Source organism: Hyla sarda, chromosome 1, assembly GCF_029499605.1.
Source record: "Hyla sarda isolate aHylSar1 chromosome 1, aHylSar1.hap1, whole genome shotgun sequence".
Lineage (NCBI taxonomy): Eukaryota > Metazoa > Chordata > Amphibia > Anura > Hylidae > Hyla > Hyla sarda.
Genome location: NC_079189.1, coordinates 211,977,853 through 211,993,860, shown reverse-complemented (window position 1 = coordinate 211,993,860; position 16,008 = coordinate 211,977,853). Strand labels below are relative to the sequence as shown.

Sequence of the window (16,008 nt, the reverse complement as noted above, 5' to 3'; positions counted from 1 at the left end):
TCTGTAAGGAGTGACAGAGTCCATTGTAAATGAAGATGGATGAGTGAGAGAGATTGAGCCATGAAGAGGATGTCATCCAGATATATTATAAGACAGACACCCCGACTCCTTAGAATGGAAATTACAGGTTTCATCAATTTGGTGAAACAGCAGGGGGCGGATGCTAGGCCGAATGGAAGGCAAGTAAACTCCCAAATTAGGTCTTTCCAAGCAAATTGAAGGTAAGGTTGAAAGGAGGGGTTAATTGGGACTGTAAGATAGGCATCTTTGAGATCTAATTTGATGAGCCAATCTCTGTAGAATTCTGTAGAAGATCTCTGAACAGATGAATACCCTCCATTTTGAAATGGTTATTTCCAGATTTGAGGTTGATAACTGGTCTGAAGCCTCCGTCTTTCTTTTTGACAAGAAAGAGGTTGCTGAGAAAACCATGGGGGGAATAAGCAACAGGGATAATGGCATTTTTGATTGTAGTTCCTGAATTTCGGAATCTACTAAGGCTTGATCTGTTTTTGAAAAAGTTATGGGATGAGGAAGACTAGATTGAAAGGGGGAGGGGAATAAATTCCATTCAATACCCTCTTACCGTATCCAGAACCCAGGAATCCGAAGTGGTCATAGACCAAACCTGGAAAAAATGTTTTAGTCTGCCTCCTAGAGGAAAAGGGGGAGAAGGTGGGAGAGTTTCGCTTACCTGATGTAGGTCTGGTTTTCTGGTATCCCCTGGAGCCTCTAGATCGCCATGGTCTCCCGTGGTAAGGGAAGAAGGGTGTGGAAGGGTAAGATCCAGTAGGTTGGGAGGTCCTGGGTTGGGAGGGGTCTCGGAATTGTTGACGGTCCTGGTTATTGCGGTTGGGAAAGCGGCCCCTGCCTCTCCCAGCCTTAGGGAAAACCTTATTGTGGAACACTTTTTTAAGTGAACTCTGGGCTTTATCTAGCGAGGAAAATAGGCCCAAATACTTATTAAGCTCTTTGATGAAGGATTCTCCAAATAATAATCCCTCATTAGAGTGTCCAGGCTCATTAGAGGCTAGATGAGTGAGTTGCGGGTCCAGACGTATAGACCGCCTGCGTTCAGCGCATAATGCCGAATTGGCATTGCCAATAAAGCAGAGTGCTCTCTGAATCCAGCCACGTAAAATGTGGATATCAATAGGCCTGTTGGAAACAAGAGCCTCTTCAGAAAGGTCCATCATTTTTGTCAATGGACCAAGAAAGTCAATCAGTTTATCCTGACAGGATTTCATGGAGCGATCTAATCCCTTTCTAGAGTTCTTCCCCAATTTAGTAAGATATTTTACCAGGGTAAGGTCAATATCCGGGGTCTCAGTGGTGAAATCAGGAAGGCCGAGGGCATTCGGCCCTGAGTTTATTTCTGGCCTTTTTGTCTAAAGGTTTCTTGAACCAATTTTGTACAAATTTGGCCACATTGGGGGTGGCATCCAATCTCCAAATCTCGGGTGCTTAATTTGCCCCGGATCAGTAAGGGGCTCCCGAACTATCTAGGATCTACCATCATCTGAAATATCATGTAAAGATAATCATCATCGTCATCTTCAGATATATCCTCATAAAGGGAGTCATGTTCCTCATCAGAGGGGTCAGAGTCAGATGAAGATTGGCTAGATAATAATACGTATGAGTCAGGTTTATTTCTGCTAGAGTATTTTTTTGTCCGTTTAGATAATACTTACTCATGGACAGAGGGTATGGGGTAGGATGTATTACCACTATGTTTTTTGCTGCTTTTAAAATGCAAGCTGTCAGGTGCTTTTGCAACTTGACCCTTAATGAAAGACTTTTTTGGTTTGGGAGATGAAGGGTCGTCTTTACAGTGGTGCCTCTTTTTTAAAAATTTCCCAGATTTCTGGAATCCTTTAGCTAATTTGGAGGAAGAGAAAAGGAATTCAGAGGGTGTTGAAGAGCCATGGTGGGGTGGAAGAGCCTGGGAGACTGCCATTGCCACCGAAGTGGCAATAGATTTTTGTAAGGTGGAAATAGCACCTTTAATAGCAGGATTAACGGACGTATTGACTGACTCAGAAACCAAGGATTGTACAGGATCCTCATTAATAAATGTATATTCCCTAACATCAGAAGGGACATTATTAGCTTCCACAGAGGTCATGGTAAAGGAATTAGTAATGAGGAATAAAAGAGGAATTTATTAAATTACGAAATATGTGCAAACAATGAGGGAGATTTATCAAAACCTGTGCAGAGGACAATTTGCCCAGTTGCCCATAGCAACCATTCAGATCCCTTCTTTCACTTTTAACAAGGCCTCTGCAAAATAAAAGAAGCAATCTGATTGGTTTGCTATGGGCAACTGGGCAACTTTTCCTTTGCACAGGTTTTGATAAATCTCCCCCAATGTATTTAAAAATACAGTAGCACAATGAGAATAGTGGAGATATGTAAATATATAAAATACAATATATATTACAAAATAAACTGATGGGGAGATACTTTTGTCGACGGTGAGGAGATGCTGCCCTGACTGAGGGGGAAAAAACGTTGGGCTGTAACTGACAACCAGTTGTGCGAGAAGACGCAAAGAGTCAGTAATGGGCATACGCGCGCAGCGAAGATGGCCGGTGGAGAAAAAAGAAGTGCATCACAGGATGCCGGGCGGGGATCGGAGGTTATGGGAGATATACCAACAGAACAGTAAATGTGGGAGAGCGAAATAGGAGGAATATAAGCAAAGGAAAGATAAGTTTTAATATATAAGCAAATAGTAGATGGCCATTGGAGTATAGAAATAAATGTGATATAAAACGGAGATGAAAGCAACAATCTCTGGAAATGGACTTGTAACCTTGAGATTGTTGATATTTTCCCACAATTTTGGTTCTCAAGTCCTCAGACAGTTCTCTTCTCCTTTTTCTGTTGTCCATGCTTAGTGTGGCATACACAGACACACAATGCAAAGACTAAGTAAACTTCTCTCATTTTTATCTGCTTTCAAGTGGGATGTTTATATTGCCCACACCTGTTACTTGCCCCAGGTGAGTTTAAAGGAACATCACATGCTTGAAACAATTTTATTTTTCCACAATTTTGAAAGGGTGCCAATAATTTTGTCCAGACCATTTTGGAAGTTTGGTGTGACATTATATCCAATTAGCTTTTTTTCCTCACTTTTTTGGTTTAGTTCCAATCCACACAAAGGGAATAAACATGTGTATAGCAAAACATGTGTTATTGCAATCTTTTCTGTGAGAAATACTTAATTTTCTTCAAAATTTTCAGGGGTGCCAACATTTACGACCATGACTGTAAATCTATTAGAGAGGACCTCGCGAAATGGAACCTCCCACATATCTCGTGGCTGGGACGTGTGCACACCATCTAGATGATGGTATTGCCCAGACTCCTCTATCTGTTTCCGACGCTCCTGATCCCCGTTCGGATGGCGGACCTCCGCAAACTTCAAGCAGATGTGTATTGTTTTATTTGGCGAGGCCGTCCTCCTCATATTCCTAGATCACGTATTATCATAAACAATTGGGGGGTTTGTCTGTTCCTAATTTCGCTCATTACTATAGATCAGCATGCCTAGCTCAACTCTTATTATGCAATGCCTCTTCAGGTTTCCCTAGATGGGTTGCTCTTGAAAATTACCCTTTAGCCCCCCATTCCCTGCAATCCCTTATGTGGTCTGCTATGCCGGTTTCTTCTTATGTTCCCTGTTTGGTCTCTCTCTATTCTCTCCTTCTCTGGCGCTCTGTCCGATTCAAGCTATCTCTACAATCTCCTGTGTCCCCTGTCTCACCTCTTCCTAGTAATCCTCGTTTTCCTCCTGGCCTTAGGAAATCTGACTTTTCTTGGAGGATTTCCCAACACCTCTTTCTCCTCCCCCATTTTCTTGTGGGGAAGAAATTGATCCTTCCTCTTATCTCAGATTCTTTCTTTTTTTCATTCCTTAGTTTCACCTACTATGTTGGTTGATTCCACCTCCTATGAGGCTATGGCACTGTACTCCCCTCTTCGTCCTGGTGCCCTTTCACTTTTGTATTCTGCTTTTAATCAACCCCCCCCCCCCCGGGGTGTGACTCAGTGGGAAGAGGATCTGCAGATTGACCTTCCTCTCCCCTCTTGGCATGACTGCTGTACTCAACTAAGCAGGGGTAGTTGGCAGGTTTCGTTGACGGAAACTTCCCTTAAAATACATAGGGCTTATTAGGTTTCTGCCAAAATTCATGCTATTCATGCGTGGAAGTTGGAAATATGCTCCACAATTGGTGGACCTGTCCATTGGAGACAGGTCATTGACCTGCTTTCCTCTGTAACGGGAAGATCCTATACCCTTGATCCAGCACTGTGCCTCCTGGGCCTTAAACCTGAGAGATTACCCTATGCAGTGTTCTGCTTAGTTCAATTAATATTATTAGATGCTCTTATTCATATTGCATCCAAATGGAGGTCGCCTGGTCTTTCCTTACCAATAGTAATCTCTCGTGTGAACACTATTATGCTATCTGAACGCCTAAATGCAATAAGAGCTGACACTATGACAATTTTTGATAAGGTATGGGGTCCTTGGATCTCTTCTACCAATGCAGCTGCTATGTCTTATTATTTGTCTTTGTAGTAATTTACAACACTTTTAATTTATATGGTACCCCTTCCAGTCCCACCCCTATTGTGATGGCTTATTTCCCTACTGCAATTGATTTATTATGTCTCCCCTCCTTCCTCTTTCCCTCCCCTTCTCCCCCCTCCCCCCCCCCCCCCTCCGGACCTTGGATTTGCTCCTCTATGTTTTCTTGTTATTTTTGTTTTGTTTTTTTTGTTATTTTTGTTATTAGGTGACTAATAACAGTGTCATATAATATGTAAGTCAGAAGAGAAGTTCCTACCTCATAGTTACAAAGGATATTAGAAAATAACTGACAAGAAATATATCTTCCCACTTTCTTATTAACCACTTGTAGTAATTTGTGAAATATTTGGTGCAATACTGTGGTAAAAATCCACATCTGTATTATTCGAGGTCAAGTGGACGGAGCATCACCTAAGGAGAAGCTCCACCCCCAATTAAGACCTCGCTGGAAGCAGTAATTACAAGCATAGTATGCTTTTAATGACTTTCCAGATGGTATTTGGAGGTGTCGCCTGTTACCCATTAGTTGTTCCCTGGTGGCTGCCTCCTGAAGAGAAAATAGTGATAAGTCCTGTAAGGTATTTCAGTCAAGAAATAGCAAATAAATCTCAGCCAACCAATAAAATGGTGAATCCAGGCACAGGTGTCTGAGAAAGCCACATGACGTGTGTTCCACAAAAGAAAAATCCTCAGCAAATTCCCATAAAATCAAACTTACAGAATTAAAAAAGTGAGCAGATGGCATCTTGACAATGTGTAACAATAAAGACTTGACATGTTTCCAGCACTAGTGTGCTCTTAGTCATAGTCTGACTCAGTCTTTATTGTGACACATTGTCAAGATGACATCTGCTTGTATTCTATGATTTCGTGAAGAAAGCAGTTGGATTTTATCAGAATTTGCAAAGTTATTTTTTGCAGATCTCTTTAAGGTTACATTTGTCTTCAAGGAACGATTAGGAAGCATTGTCCAGTGCAATAGTTACATAACAAAACAAGGGAGCATCTAAAAGATCCTCATATTATTCTGCAGGCTGTGTAACACAATACATCATGAAAACTGATCTTTCACCTAGCCAGGCAACAATCCTTACCCACTCATCTCAGGAAACACAGGGGAAATTAATTCACTAGCAGCTCAAGCAAATAGTCTGTTGTCCCTGACGTGAGCTACAGATCAGCGGAGATAGTAAAGTGGTAACAGCAGATGATTCATGAGAACTACCGCAAACAGTGTTAATAAATGATAAACCCTGACAGCCATCAAATAGGTGCTAGCAGACTCTCCAGGAATTTACTAGAATGAATGACAGATCCCTACTTTGGGGATACTGACACTATTCAATAACTATTTATACATGGATGAAGGGAGTGGTGAAGGGGAAGAAAGCTACACGGGGGTTTTAGGCTGGGTCTAATTTTTAGCCGTCCGGTATAGTTTCCCTCTGGCAAGCACCGGAGGGAAACTGATGCTAGAACTGATCCCATTTATTTGAATGGAACAGTTCACAATCATCCAGCGTCTCAATTTTGACGCCGAATGGTTGTTCCCATGTCCGATGTCCAGAAACAATGGACGCCGGACACGCCGGATGCCATACAACTTATGACAACTGTGTTTATATGCAGCATGTGGGTTGTTGTAGTTATCCTTTGTTAAAAAATAAAAGTTTCTTGCAAAAAAAGAAACTACAAAAAGATGTTTAAAAAAGTATACTTTATATAGGGTCTAATAACTAGGACCATCACCCTAAAAACTGGGGTGCCATTCCATATTCCCTGCAGAATTCACTATACTTTAGAATCATATTCTGGTTTAAGTAAATAATAATTATTTATTGTTTAATAAAATATTACTATTTTTTTTATATTATATTTTGTTCCAGTTGCTTATTCAAGACCTCCGCTAGCACCCAGTGAAAAGGAACTTTATTTACTTGTAGATATAATCAAACCAGTGCATCTGCATGACAGTTAGACTTATGCCTTCATCATCTGCTCTGACTAGAAGAGGCCTGACTAGAAGAGGCCAGAGCAGTGGAGCAGCGCTTGGGCAGAAAACCAGCGCTGGGGAAGTGCAGTACTTTACAGGAGTTTCCCAACTTTATCTCTACAGTTGTTTCCAAACTACCATCATGCTCTTCTGTCTGTGCATGATGGGAGTTGTAGTTTTGCTACAGATGGAGAGTCACTGGTTCAAATGCACATTTCATATGGGGGGACAGCTGTGTTGCAGCTTTATATTCAGGGGCACTGTGTGTGGCAGCTTTATACTCAGGGGCACGGTGTGTGGCAGCTTTATGCTCAGGGGCATGGTGTGTGGCAGCTTTATACTCAGGGGCACGGAGTGTGGCAGCTTTATACTCAGGGGCACGGTGTGTGGCAGTTTTATACTCAGGGGCATGGTGTGTGGCAGCTTTATACTCAGGGGCACGGAGTGTGCTCAGAGGCACGGTGTGTGGCAGCTTTATACCCAGGGGCACAGTGTGTGGCAGCATTATACTCGGTCAGGGTGTGTGGCAGCATTATACTCGGGCACAGTGTGTGGCAGCATTCTACTTGGGCATGGTGTGTGGCAACATTATACTCGGGCACGGTGTGTGGCAGCATTATACTCGGGCACGGTGTGTGGCAGCATTATACTCGGGCACGGTGTGTGGCAACATTATACTCGGGCACGGTGTGTGGCAACATTATACTCGAACACGGTGTGCAGCAGCATTATACTCGGGAATGGTGTGTGGCAGCATTATACTCAGGTGCATGGTGTGTGGCAGCATTATACTCAGGGGCAAAGTGTGTGGCAGTTTTATACTCAGGGGAACGGTGTGTGGCAGCATTATACTCAGGGGCACGGTGTGTGGCAGCATTATACTCAGGGGAACCGTGTGTGGCAGCTTTATACTCAGGGGCACGGTGTGTGGCAGCTTTATACTCGGGAACGGTGTGTGGCAGCTTTATACTCAGGGGCACAGTGTGTAGCAGCATTTTATTCAGGTACACCGCATGTGGCAGTATTATATTCATGGGCACTGTGCGTGACAGTATTATACCAAGGGCACAGTGTGTGTCAGTTATATATTCAGGGGCACAGTGCGGGGCAGTTATATATTCAGGGGCACAGTGTGTGGCAGTATTATACCAGGAGTACAGGGTGTGGCAGTTGGGGAATGATTAGGACTTATTATTAGAGTAATAATAATGTTCTACAATAGGCAGTGCCTATTTCTTGCATGGCACTGCGACCTGTGAACCAGATCTTAGCATTTAGCTCGGACCTTTACCAGATGGCAGACATGGAAAAACAGACCTTCACACTTGAACGCTGGGAGTAGCTGCATAATCTAGTGAATTATAGAAATAACGCATCATTCGTTCGTAAAACTGATGTCTGAGAAGTTTATCTTGCACTGCATAGGCACAAAGAACTGTTTCTTCTGCATAAGTATTAAATACTAACCTGGGATTTTTTTTTCTATTTTTTATTCTTGTACAGGAAGTGTTGCTGCCATTACTATAATAGTAATTATCCTTGTCCTGTTAATATTTGGAGGAGCAGCATACTGGAAGATTAGGTAAGTGTCCTCATGGCTTTAACCATGGTGATCTATTCATATACAGTGGAACAAAAAAGTATTTAGTCAGCCACCAATTGTGCAAGTTCTCCCACCTTTTTGCATCATAGGTATACCTCAACTATGAGAAACATAATAAGAAAAAAAATCCAAAAAAATCACATTGTCTGATTTTTTAAGAATTTATTTGCAAATTATGGTGGAAAATAAGTATTTGGTCACCTACAAACAAGCAAGATTTCTGGCTCTCACAGACCTGTAACTTCTTTTTTAAGAGTTTCCTCTGTCCTCCACTCTTTACCTGTATTAATGGCACCTGTTTGAACTTGTTATCAGTATAAAAGACACCTGTCCACAACCTCAAACTGTCACACTCCAAACTCCAAATATGGCCAAGACCAAAGAGCTGTCAAAGGACACCAGAAACAAAATTGTAGACCTGCATCAGGCTAGGAAGACTGAATCTGTAATAGGCAAGCAGCTTGGTGTGAAGAAATCAAATGTGGGAGGAATTATTAGAAAATGGAAGACATACAAGACCACTGATAATCTCCCTCGATCTTGTGCTCCACGCAAGATCTCACCCCGCGGTGTCAAAATGATCACAAGAACGGTGAGGGGGGGGGGACCTAGTGAATGACCTGCAGAGAGCTGGGACCAAAGTAACAAAGGCTACCATCAATAACACACTACGCTGCCAGGACTCAAATTATGCAGTACCAAACGTGTCCCCCTGCTTAAGCCAGTACATGTCCGGACCCGTCTGAAGTTTAATAGAGAGCATTTGGAGGATCCAGAAGAGTATTGGGAGAATGTCATATGGTCAGAGGAAACCAAAGTAGAACTTTTTGGTAAAAACTCAACTTGTCGTGTTTGGAGGAGAAAGAATGCTGGGTTGCATCCAAAGAACACTATACCTACTATGAAGCATGGGGGTTGAAACATCATGCTTTGGGAACCAGGACTACTGATCCGTGTAAAGGAAAGAATGAATGGGGCCCATGTATCATGAGATTTTGAGTGAAAACCTTCCAACAGCAAGGGCATTAAAGATGAAACGTGGCTGGGTCTTTCAGCATGACAATGATCCCAAACACACCACCCGTGCAACGAAGGAGTGGCTTCGTAAGAAGCATTTCAAGGTCCTGGAGTGGCCTAGCTAGTCTCCAGATCTCAACCCCATAGAAAACCTTTGGAGGGAGCTGAAAGTTCATGTTACCCAGCGACAGCCCCAAAACATCACTGCTCTAGAGGAGATCTGCATGGAGGTATGGGCCAAAATACCAACAACAGTGTGTGAAAACCTTGTGAAGACTTACAGAAAATGTTTGACCTCTGTCATTGCCAACAAGGAGTATATAACAAAGTATTTAGATGAACTTTTGTTATTGACCAAATACTTATTTTCCATCATAATTTCCAAATAAATTCTTAAAAAATCAGACAGCGTGATTTTATGGATTTTTTTTATCATCATGTCTCTCATAGTTGGGGTATACCTATAATGAAAATTAAGTGGGAGAACTTGCACAATTGGTGGCTGACTAAATACTTTTTTCCCCAACTGTATAAGGAAGTTATAAAACAATAATTCTGTATTACCAGAATCACTTCGTTTTGTATTTTTTTTTTTTTTTTTTTTACTGTTCTGTTATTTTTTTTACTATGATGTCAAATGCAAAATTTTGGATATTTACAGTATTAGACCTCCCTATGCATTTTTTAATGAAGAAATGGCTATGTCGTCTAGTTGTCATGTAACCCTGGAAATCCTTAAAATCGGCCATTAAACGTCCGTTAGAAAATTCCATACGTCCGTTAGAAAATCCCATTATAGTCTATGAGATTTTTACAGTATCCGCTTTAATCCGTTATAGTCAGTTATTAATAACGGACGTTATTTTGTGACGGGAGAATGAATGGAAGAAATAGTGCATGCAGTATTTCTCCCGTTACTATCTTCAGGCGCAAAATAACATCCGTTATTAATAACGGACTATAACGGATTAAAACGGATAATGTAAAAATCCCATAGACTATAATGGGATATTCTAACGGACGTTTTATGGCCGATTTTCAGGGTTTTCATAACAGAACATCAAACGGATCTTTAAAACGGATGAATTTTATAGTGTGAAAGCAGCATAATAGTGGTCAGATTGCTTCCTTTGAGACCCTGGACTATTACTCATTGGCCTGACAATAAAGAATAAGAACAATGTAGTGATCCTTTAAAACAAGACAAGTTTGTTGCCTTTGTGGTTGGCAGTGACCTGTCTACTAGACTGGTTATGTGGTCCTGTTTGTCATAGCACCACAAAGTAAAGAAAACGTTAAAGGAGTAGAATAGGGAATAAGATGATAAGATGTCTGATCGCGGGGGGTCCGGCTGCTGGGCTATGTCCAAGTCTAGGTCAGTATAGGGCCCATTTAATTTGAATATGTTTATTAATGTCCTCGTAGAGAAATTACAGAGTAGAATTTCAATATCTGCAGATGATACTAGGTTCTGTAAGGTAATAGACACAGAGGAGGATAATATTCCCCAGAGGAATCTCGGGAAGCTGAAGACCTGGGCAGTAAAAGGAAAAATAAAGGTTAATGTGAATAAATGTAAGATTTAATTATGTGATAAATAGTAAAATACTGGGTAAAATGGCCACCAAAACAGGAGATAGGGTATTGTAAACTCAACAGGCAGCAGTGGGCAAGGTTAATAAAGTCATGGCCTCTGTATATATTATTAGTCAGACCACGCTGAATATTTTGTTCAATTTTGATAGCAATAGAAGGTCCTGCTGTGTGAACATAGGCTCAAGTATCTTTTTCATGGTTTCTAGATTTCTAGAGATAGAACGTTGATCCAGGGATTTATTCTGATTGCCATATATGGAGTCTGAAATTATTTTTTCTTCCCCTAGTCTGGGGCAATTGACATCTGCCTTATAAAGGTGCATGCACACTGAGGAAATAACAAGGAAAACAATGAGGAAAAACTAAAATCCTTCACATGAACGTGTCTGTTCTTGAAGCCAAAATAATCCTAATCCTAATAAGGATTCCATGCAGATTTTGAGGTAGAATCTACATGGAAATTCTGTTGAAATCTGCTCAAAGAAGTAGAGGATTTCAGGTTTTTCTCATAATTTTCTCAAGTTGCTTCCTCAGTGTGAACAGATTGTGGATCCAAAGAGGAAATTCAGTGAGGAAAGTTTTTTTTTTTTTTTGCCTTCCTCTGGTTCAACACAGTAAAGTTATAGGTTGAACTAGATGGACTCTCTTCTTTTTTCAACGTCATCAACTATGCAACTTAAAGGGGTACTCCACTGGAAAACATTTTCTTTTAAATCAACTGGTGCCAGAAAGCTAAACAGATTTGTAAATTACTTCTATAAAAAAAGTTCTTTTTTTTTAAATATCCTTTCTGCCTGACCAAAGTGCTCTCTGCTGACACCTCTGTCCATGTCAGGAACTGTCCAGAGCAGGAGAGGTGTGCTATGGGGATTTGCTCCTGCTCTGGACAGTTCCTGACATGGACAGAGGTGTCAGCAGAGAGCACTGCGGTCAGACAGAAAGGAAATTCAAAAAGAAAAAAGAACTTCCTCTGTAGTATACAGCAGCTGATAAGTACTGGAAAGATTAAGATTTTTTTAATAGAAGTAATTTACAAATCTGTTCACACAAAAGAAGCGTGGCCGGGCACCCTCCCTCGGTATCGTGCTGATAGGACGGAGTGCACTGGTCTGCGGCAACAGATCAGGCTATCCTCAGTCGGGCTATCCCCATACAAACAACTATGTGCGGTCATGCTGACACAGGCAGAGCAGTCAAATGGTGATCCAAATGCAAATAAGAAGTGAAGAAAAAAAGGAGCTCAGTTTTTTCTTCACTTCTTATTTGCATTTTAATTTACAAATCTGTTTAACATTCTATCACCAGTTGATTTAAAAAATTGTTTTCCAGAGGAATACCCCTTTAATAACTCACAGGAGTCACTTTGCTTCCAACAAGTGCAAAAAAACATTTTAAATACAGAATGAATCTACATAAAAAGATGAGTCAATTTGTAAATACATTGCATATGTTATATAGTACTCCCAATTTTCTAATATGACATTTACACTTGAAAATGTTTAAACATAATGATAATCAATAAAGATGTTGTAGACGTACTGTTTACAGTTTACCTTACATGTATGGATGCCATAAGGAGGTACAGCAGTCTCATAAAGTGATAGCATATCAGTAAGATCTCTCAAGGACCCCAAAAAGTCAGTGTTGTGCGGCACCCCATAACAATTTTTTTTTGCCTAGCACAGCAACCCCTGTCACCCAACTGCCCTGTGGCCCATACTAAGAAGGGGATGAAGTGCTACAATGGGGCTCGTCTTCATTCTCATAATATTGGGACCCCCCACAATCATAAAATGATGGCATATCCTAACAATAAAGTATGACTTTATAAGATAGAAAAACCCCTTTAGGATAATAATAATCTCCAGGTCTTGCTGTACATTATAAATGAAGCAGAACCATCATGTGTCAGTTCAACAGGTAGTAAACCCTGAGCAAAACTGAGAAATGAAAGTAGGTTCATATGAGTTCACTAGATTAATCCTCCCCCACTTTAGGCTATTTTAGTTATTACAGAAGCTGGGGATACATACTATTATTAGCCGTCTTCAGAACTTTGGCAAGGACGTAAGCTTATCTGAAAAGTATGTTCTGTCTTCTCTCATGGTCAACTGAGCAACTTTAAAACAGTTAAAAACTAATATCAACGTGATTGAAACGTATCCAAAACTTTGCAACCCAGAGAACTTATAAAGTCAATGTTACATAGCAGCATAGTGCTAATAAAAGGATTTAAAACATCCTATTAGAAAGTGTAGCCTGGTTTGTAATAGCCTGGTGACCAGTGATATCATGTTTCTGACTTTTTATTGACTAGTTTACTTGTTTGGACTTGAGTTTCCAAGGTTTACTGTTTTTTTTTACTAGGTATTTTTTTTTACTAGGTAACATATAATAGTTGTGCTGATGTTTTAAAGGTGTTAAAGGTCAGAGAATACACGAAATTAGAGGAACAAAATAGAAATTCAGGACATTTCTAAGCACTGTATAAATGGCATGTGCCAGTATAAAAATATACTAGTACATATTAAAAGGTGGGAGGGAGAGTGGCAGAATGGGTAAAAAAAAACACAGCTGATAGTGCCCAGGTTTGTGCTCTCCTTATCCAGGTCCCCATCATGGCTTACAGGAAATGTCTGCTCAGCCAATGACTGGCGGCAGTGGTGACCCTCCTCAGTCAATGATCGGCTGAGCTGGCATTTCTTTGTACTGTACCAGTTTTTCACATTAAAATGTTGAAAATGTGGTGCCTATTGATTTTATAATATGTTTTTTATGGTTTTTGATGCATTTTTCCTGTGATTTTTGCAAAATTGTGGCTATTTTACAGAGTTGTGCAATAGCCAAAATCATGGCTAAAATCACAAGAAAACATGAAAAAAGCCACACTATGTGAACACAGCCTTAGGTACCAAACTAGGCCTCGTTCACATTACCATCGGACTCCACTATTAGGAGTTCTGTCAGCAAAACGGCCAGAGGGCGGAAGTTTAACAAAGAAAAAATAGTGCAAACTATTTTTTTTCTCCGCTTTTTCTCTTCTAAATTCCTGTAAATCACTGGATCGCCGAAGGACCCCATGCAAGTCAATGGGGTCCATCAGGTCCCGGTAGTAGCTGTTTGCATCCGACCCATTTTAGGGTCCAATCGGCTGCAGAAAAAAAGAGTCGACCGAACCCTTAACGAGGCGGATGTGAACGGCAGTGTGAACTTAGCCTTAATTGGAATTCTTCACACACAGTTTCTCCTTATTAGTCTAAATGTTTAGGTGTTAAATATTATTAATAGTCTAAGCTAAGAATCAGATCAGTGCAGATTCATGGCTCACCACTCAACAAGTCAACACAGCACTCCAGGGTGCTATATACCCTTTATTTACTTTATTTTAGTTTCACAGCATAGTGCCATCCATTTGGTAGTAGCTGTGCTTGTTATTGCAACACAGTCCCATTAACAGTCCTATTTCCATCAACTTGGACCCCCATTTGTTTTGCCTGTCCTAACTATAGGTCATCAATATTATAGTTCTGTAACTCCCATAATCAGAGCTTTAAAATGCTAAATATTTCCAGTCCAGCAGAGTATTTCCAGTCCAGCAGAGTATTTCCAGTCCGGCAGAGTGTTTCCAGTCCGGCAGAGTATTTCCAGTCCAGCAGAGTAATTTTCCCTCATTGTGAACCTTATATTTTGTAGGCGTTCATCATATGGAAGACTACTTGAAGACCAAGATTACGGGTCTCTAGGAAACTACAACAATCCACTGTATGATGACTCATAAGGAAAAGATTCCATGCTGAAGAAGAACAAAACGTTGTCTTTGCTCTTATTGTTGTGAAGAGTCAGAGCAAAAATTCTAAGTTACCTTTAAATCCTCAGGCTCGCTAAAATGATCTATCACATTGTATCTGCTGTGTAATGAACAAAGTCCTGAACTGAAAACCAAAGTATCCATTTCTGCTCCATCCTGTGTATTCATCATTCATCATACAGCTCAGATCCCGGATTATAGAAATCACATAGAGTATGATTCCTCCTTCTTTTTCATAAGCCAATATCTTATAGCCTTATTTAAGAAAAAAAAGAAAGAAATCTATATTTTTTAATGAAATAGCGGTTTTGCACATGTGAAATGATCCTGGCTTGTAATGAGTTCTTTTATGGAATATTGACATTTGTAAAGCACTTTGTAAGAAATCCAAAGAAGTGCACCATGTACACCTGATGTACATCTGTTATATAGACTGTACTTACGGTTAGTACAGTACTTACGGTTTGTATTCGTCACTTATTATGCAGAAAGGTTGCATCATAGCACATTAACATGAAGTGTGGTGCACATAGAGATTGATATACACAGGGGTATAACGTACATATGTTGCACTAGGTTCAGCAGTTTAGGTCAGAGGCGTCTTGCCCGACCTCTTCAATGATGTTAGTATTTGATTTGTTTTTCAAAGTTTCTGTATTTTCTATTCTGCAAGCCTAATCTTCTTTCCTATTTATATACAGGGTGCAGTACACCATTTATCTTCTATGTCCCTCTGAATGATTCTATAATACAACCATCTAAATAGAAGTAGTCACAGGAAGTTCTATCTGCTATATCAGTGGTCTCCAATCTGTGGACCTCCAGATGCTGCAAAACTACAAATCCTGTCTGGGCAAGTTACCGTTTTGCAACATCTGGAGGTCCACAGTTTGGAGACCACTGTGCAATATTCTGCCTTCCCATGCTGCGCAGGTTTGTTTTAGGTACATTCTACTCAAACAAGGTCCTTGAACATGAAAGGAAGCTTGTGGAAGACATTGTGTAACCAATGACAATAGACTTAAAGGGGTACTCCGCCCCTGGCATCTTATCCCCTATCCAAAGGATAGGAGATAAGATGTCAGATCGCCGCGGTCCCGCTGCTGGGGACCCCCAGGATCGCCGCTGCGGCACTTCACTATCATTACTGCACAGAGCGAGATCGCTCTGCACGTAATGACAGGCAATACAGGGGCTGGAGCATCATTACGTCACCCGCCCCCCTGCCATAGACTTGCATTAAAGGGACGGGCCGTGATGTTACGAGGGGCGGAGCCATGACGTCACGCTGCTCCGTCCCCTGTATCGCCCGTCATTACGCACAGAGGAACTCGCTCTGTGCAGTAATGATGGCGGGGTGCCGCAGCGACAATCCCGGTGCT

General features: G+C 41.0%; 1 protein-coding gene across 2 annotated transcripts in view; it reads left to right on the top strand.

The window, feature by feature from the left end:
• PARM1 (prostate androgen-regulated mucin-like protein 1) overlaps positions 1 to 15,676 on the top strand; it is a 106,007-nt gene extending 90,331 nt beyond the window's left edge. Inside the window, exons 3-5 of one of the 2 annotated variants that reach the window (XR_008891668.1) lie at positions 8,106 to 8,184; positions 14,512 to 15,428; positions 15,508 to 15,676. Coding sequence is in view for 1 of the 2 variants with exons in the window: in XM_056568174.1 (XP_056424149.1) it covers positions 8,106 to 8,184; positions 14,512 to 14,596 (164 nt within the window). In the remaining variant the exon portion in view is untranslated. Of the gene's footprint in view, positions 1 to 8,105; positions 8,185 to 14,511; positions 15,463 to 15,507 lie in introns of those variants that run through there. The other variant, XM_056568174.1, reaches the window with a different exon arrangement.
• The last annotated feature ends 332 nt before the right edge of the window (positions 15,677 to 16,008 follow it).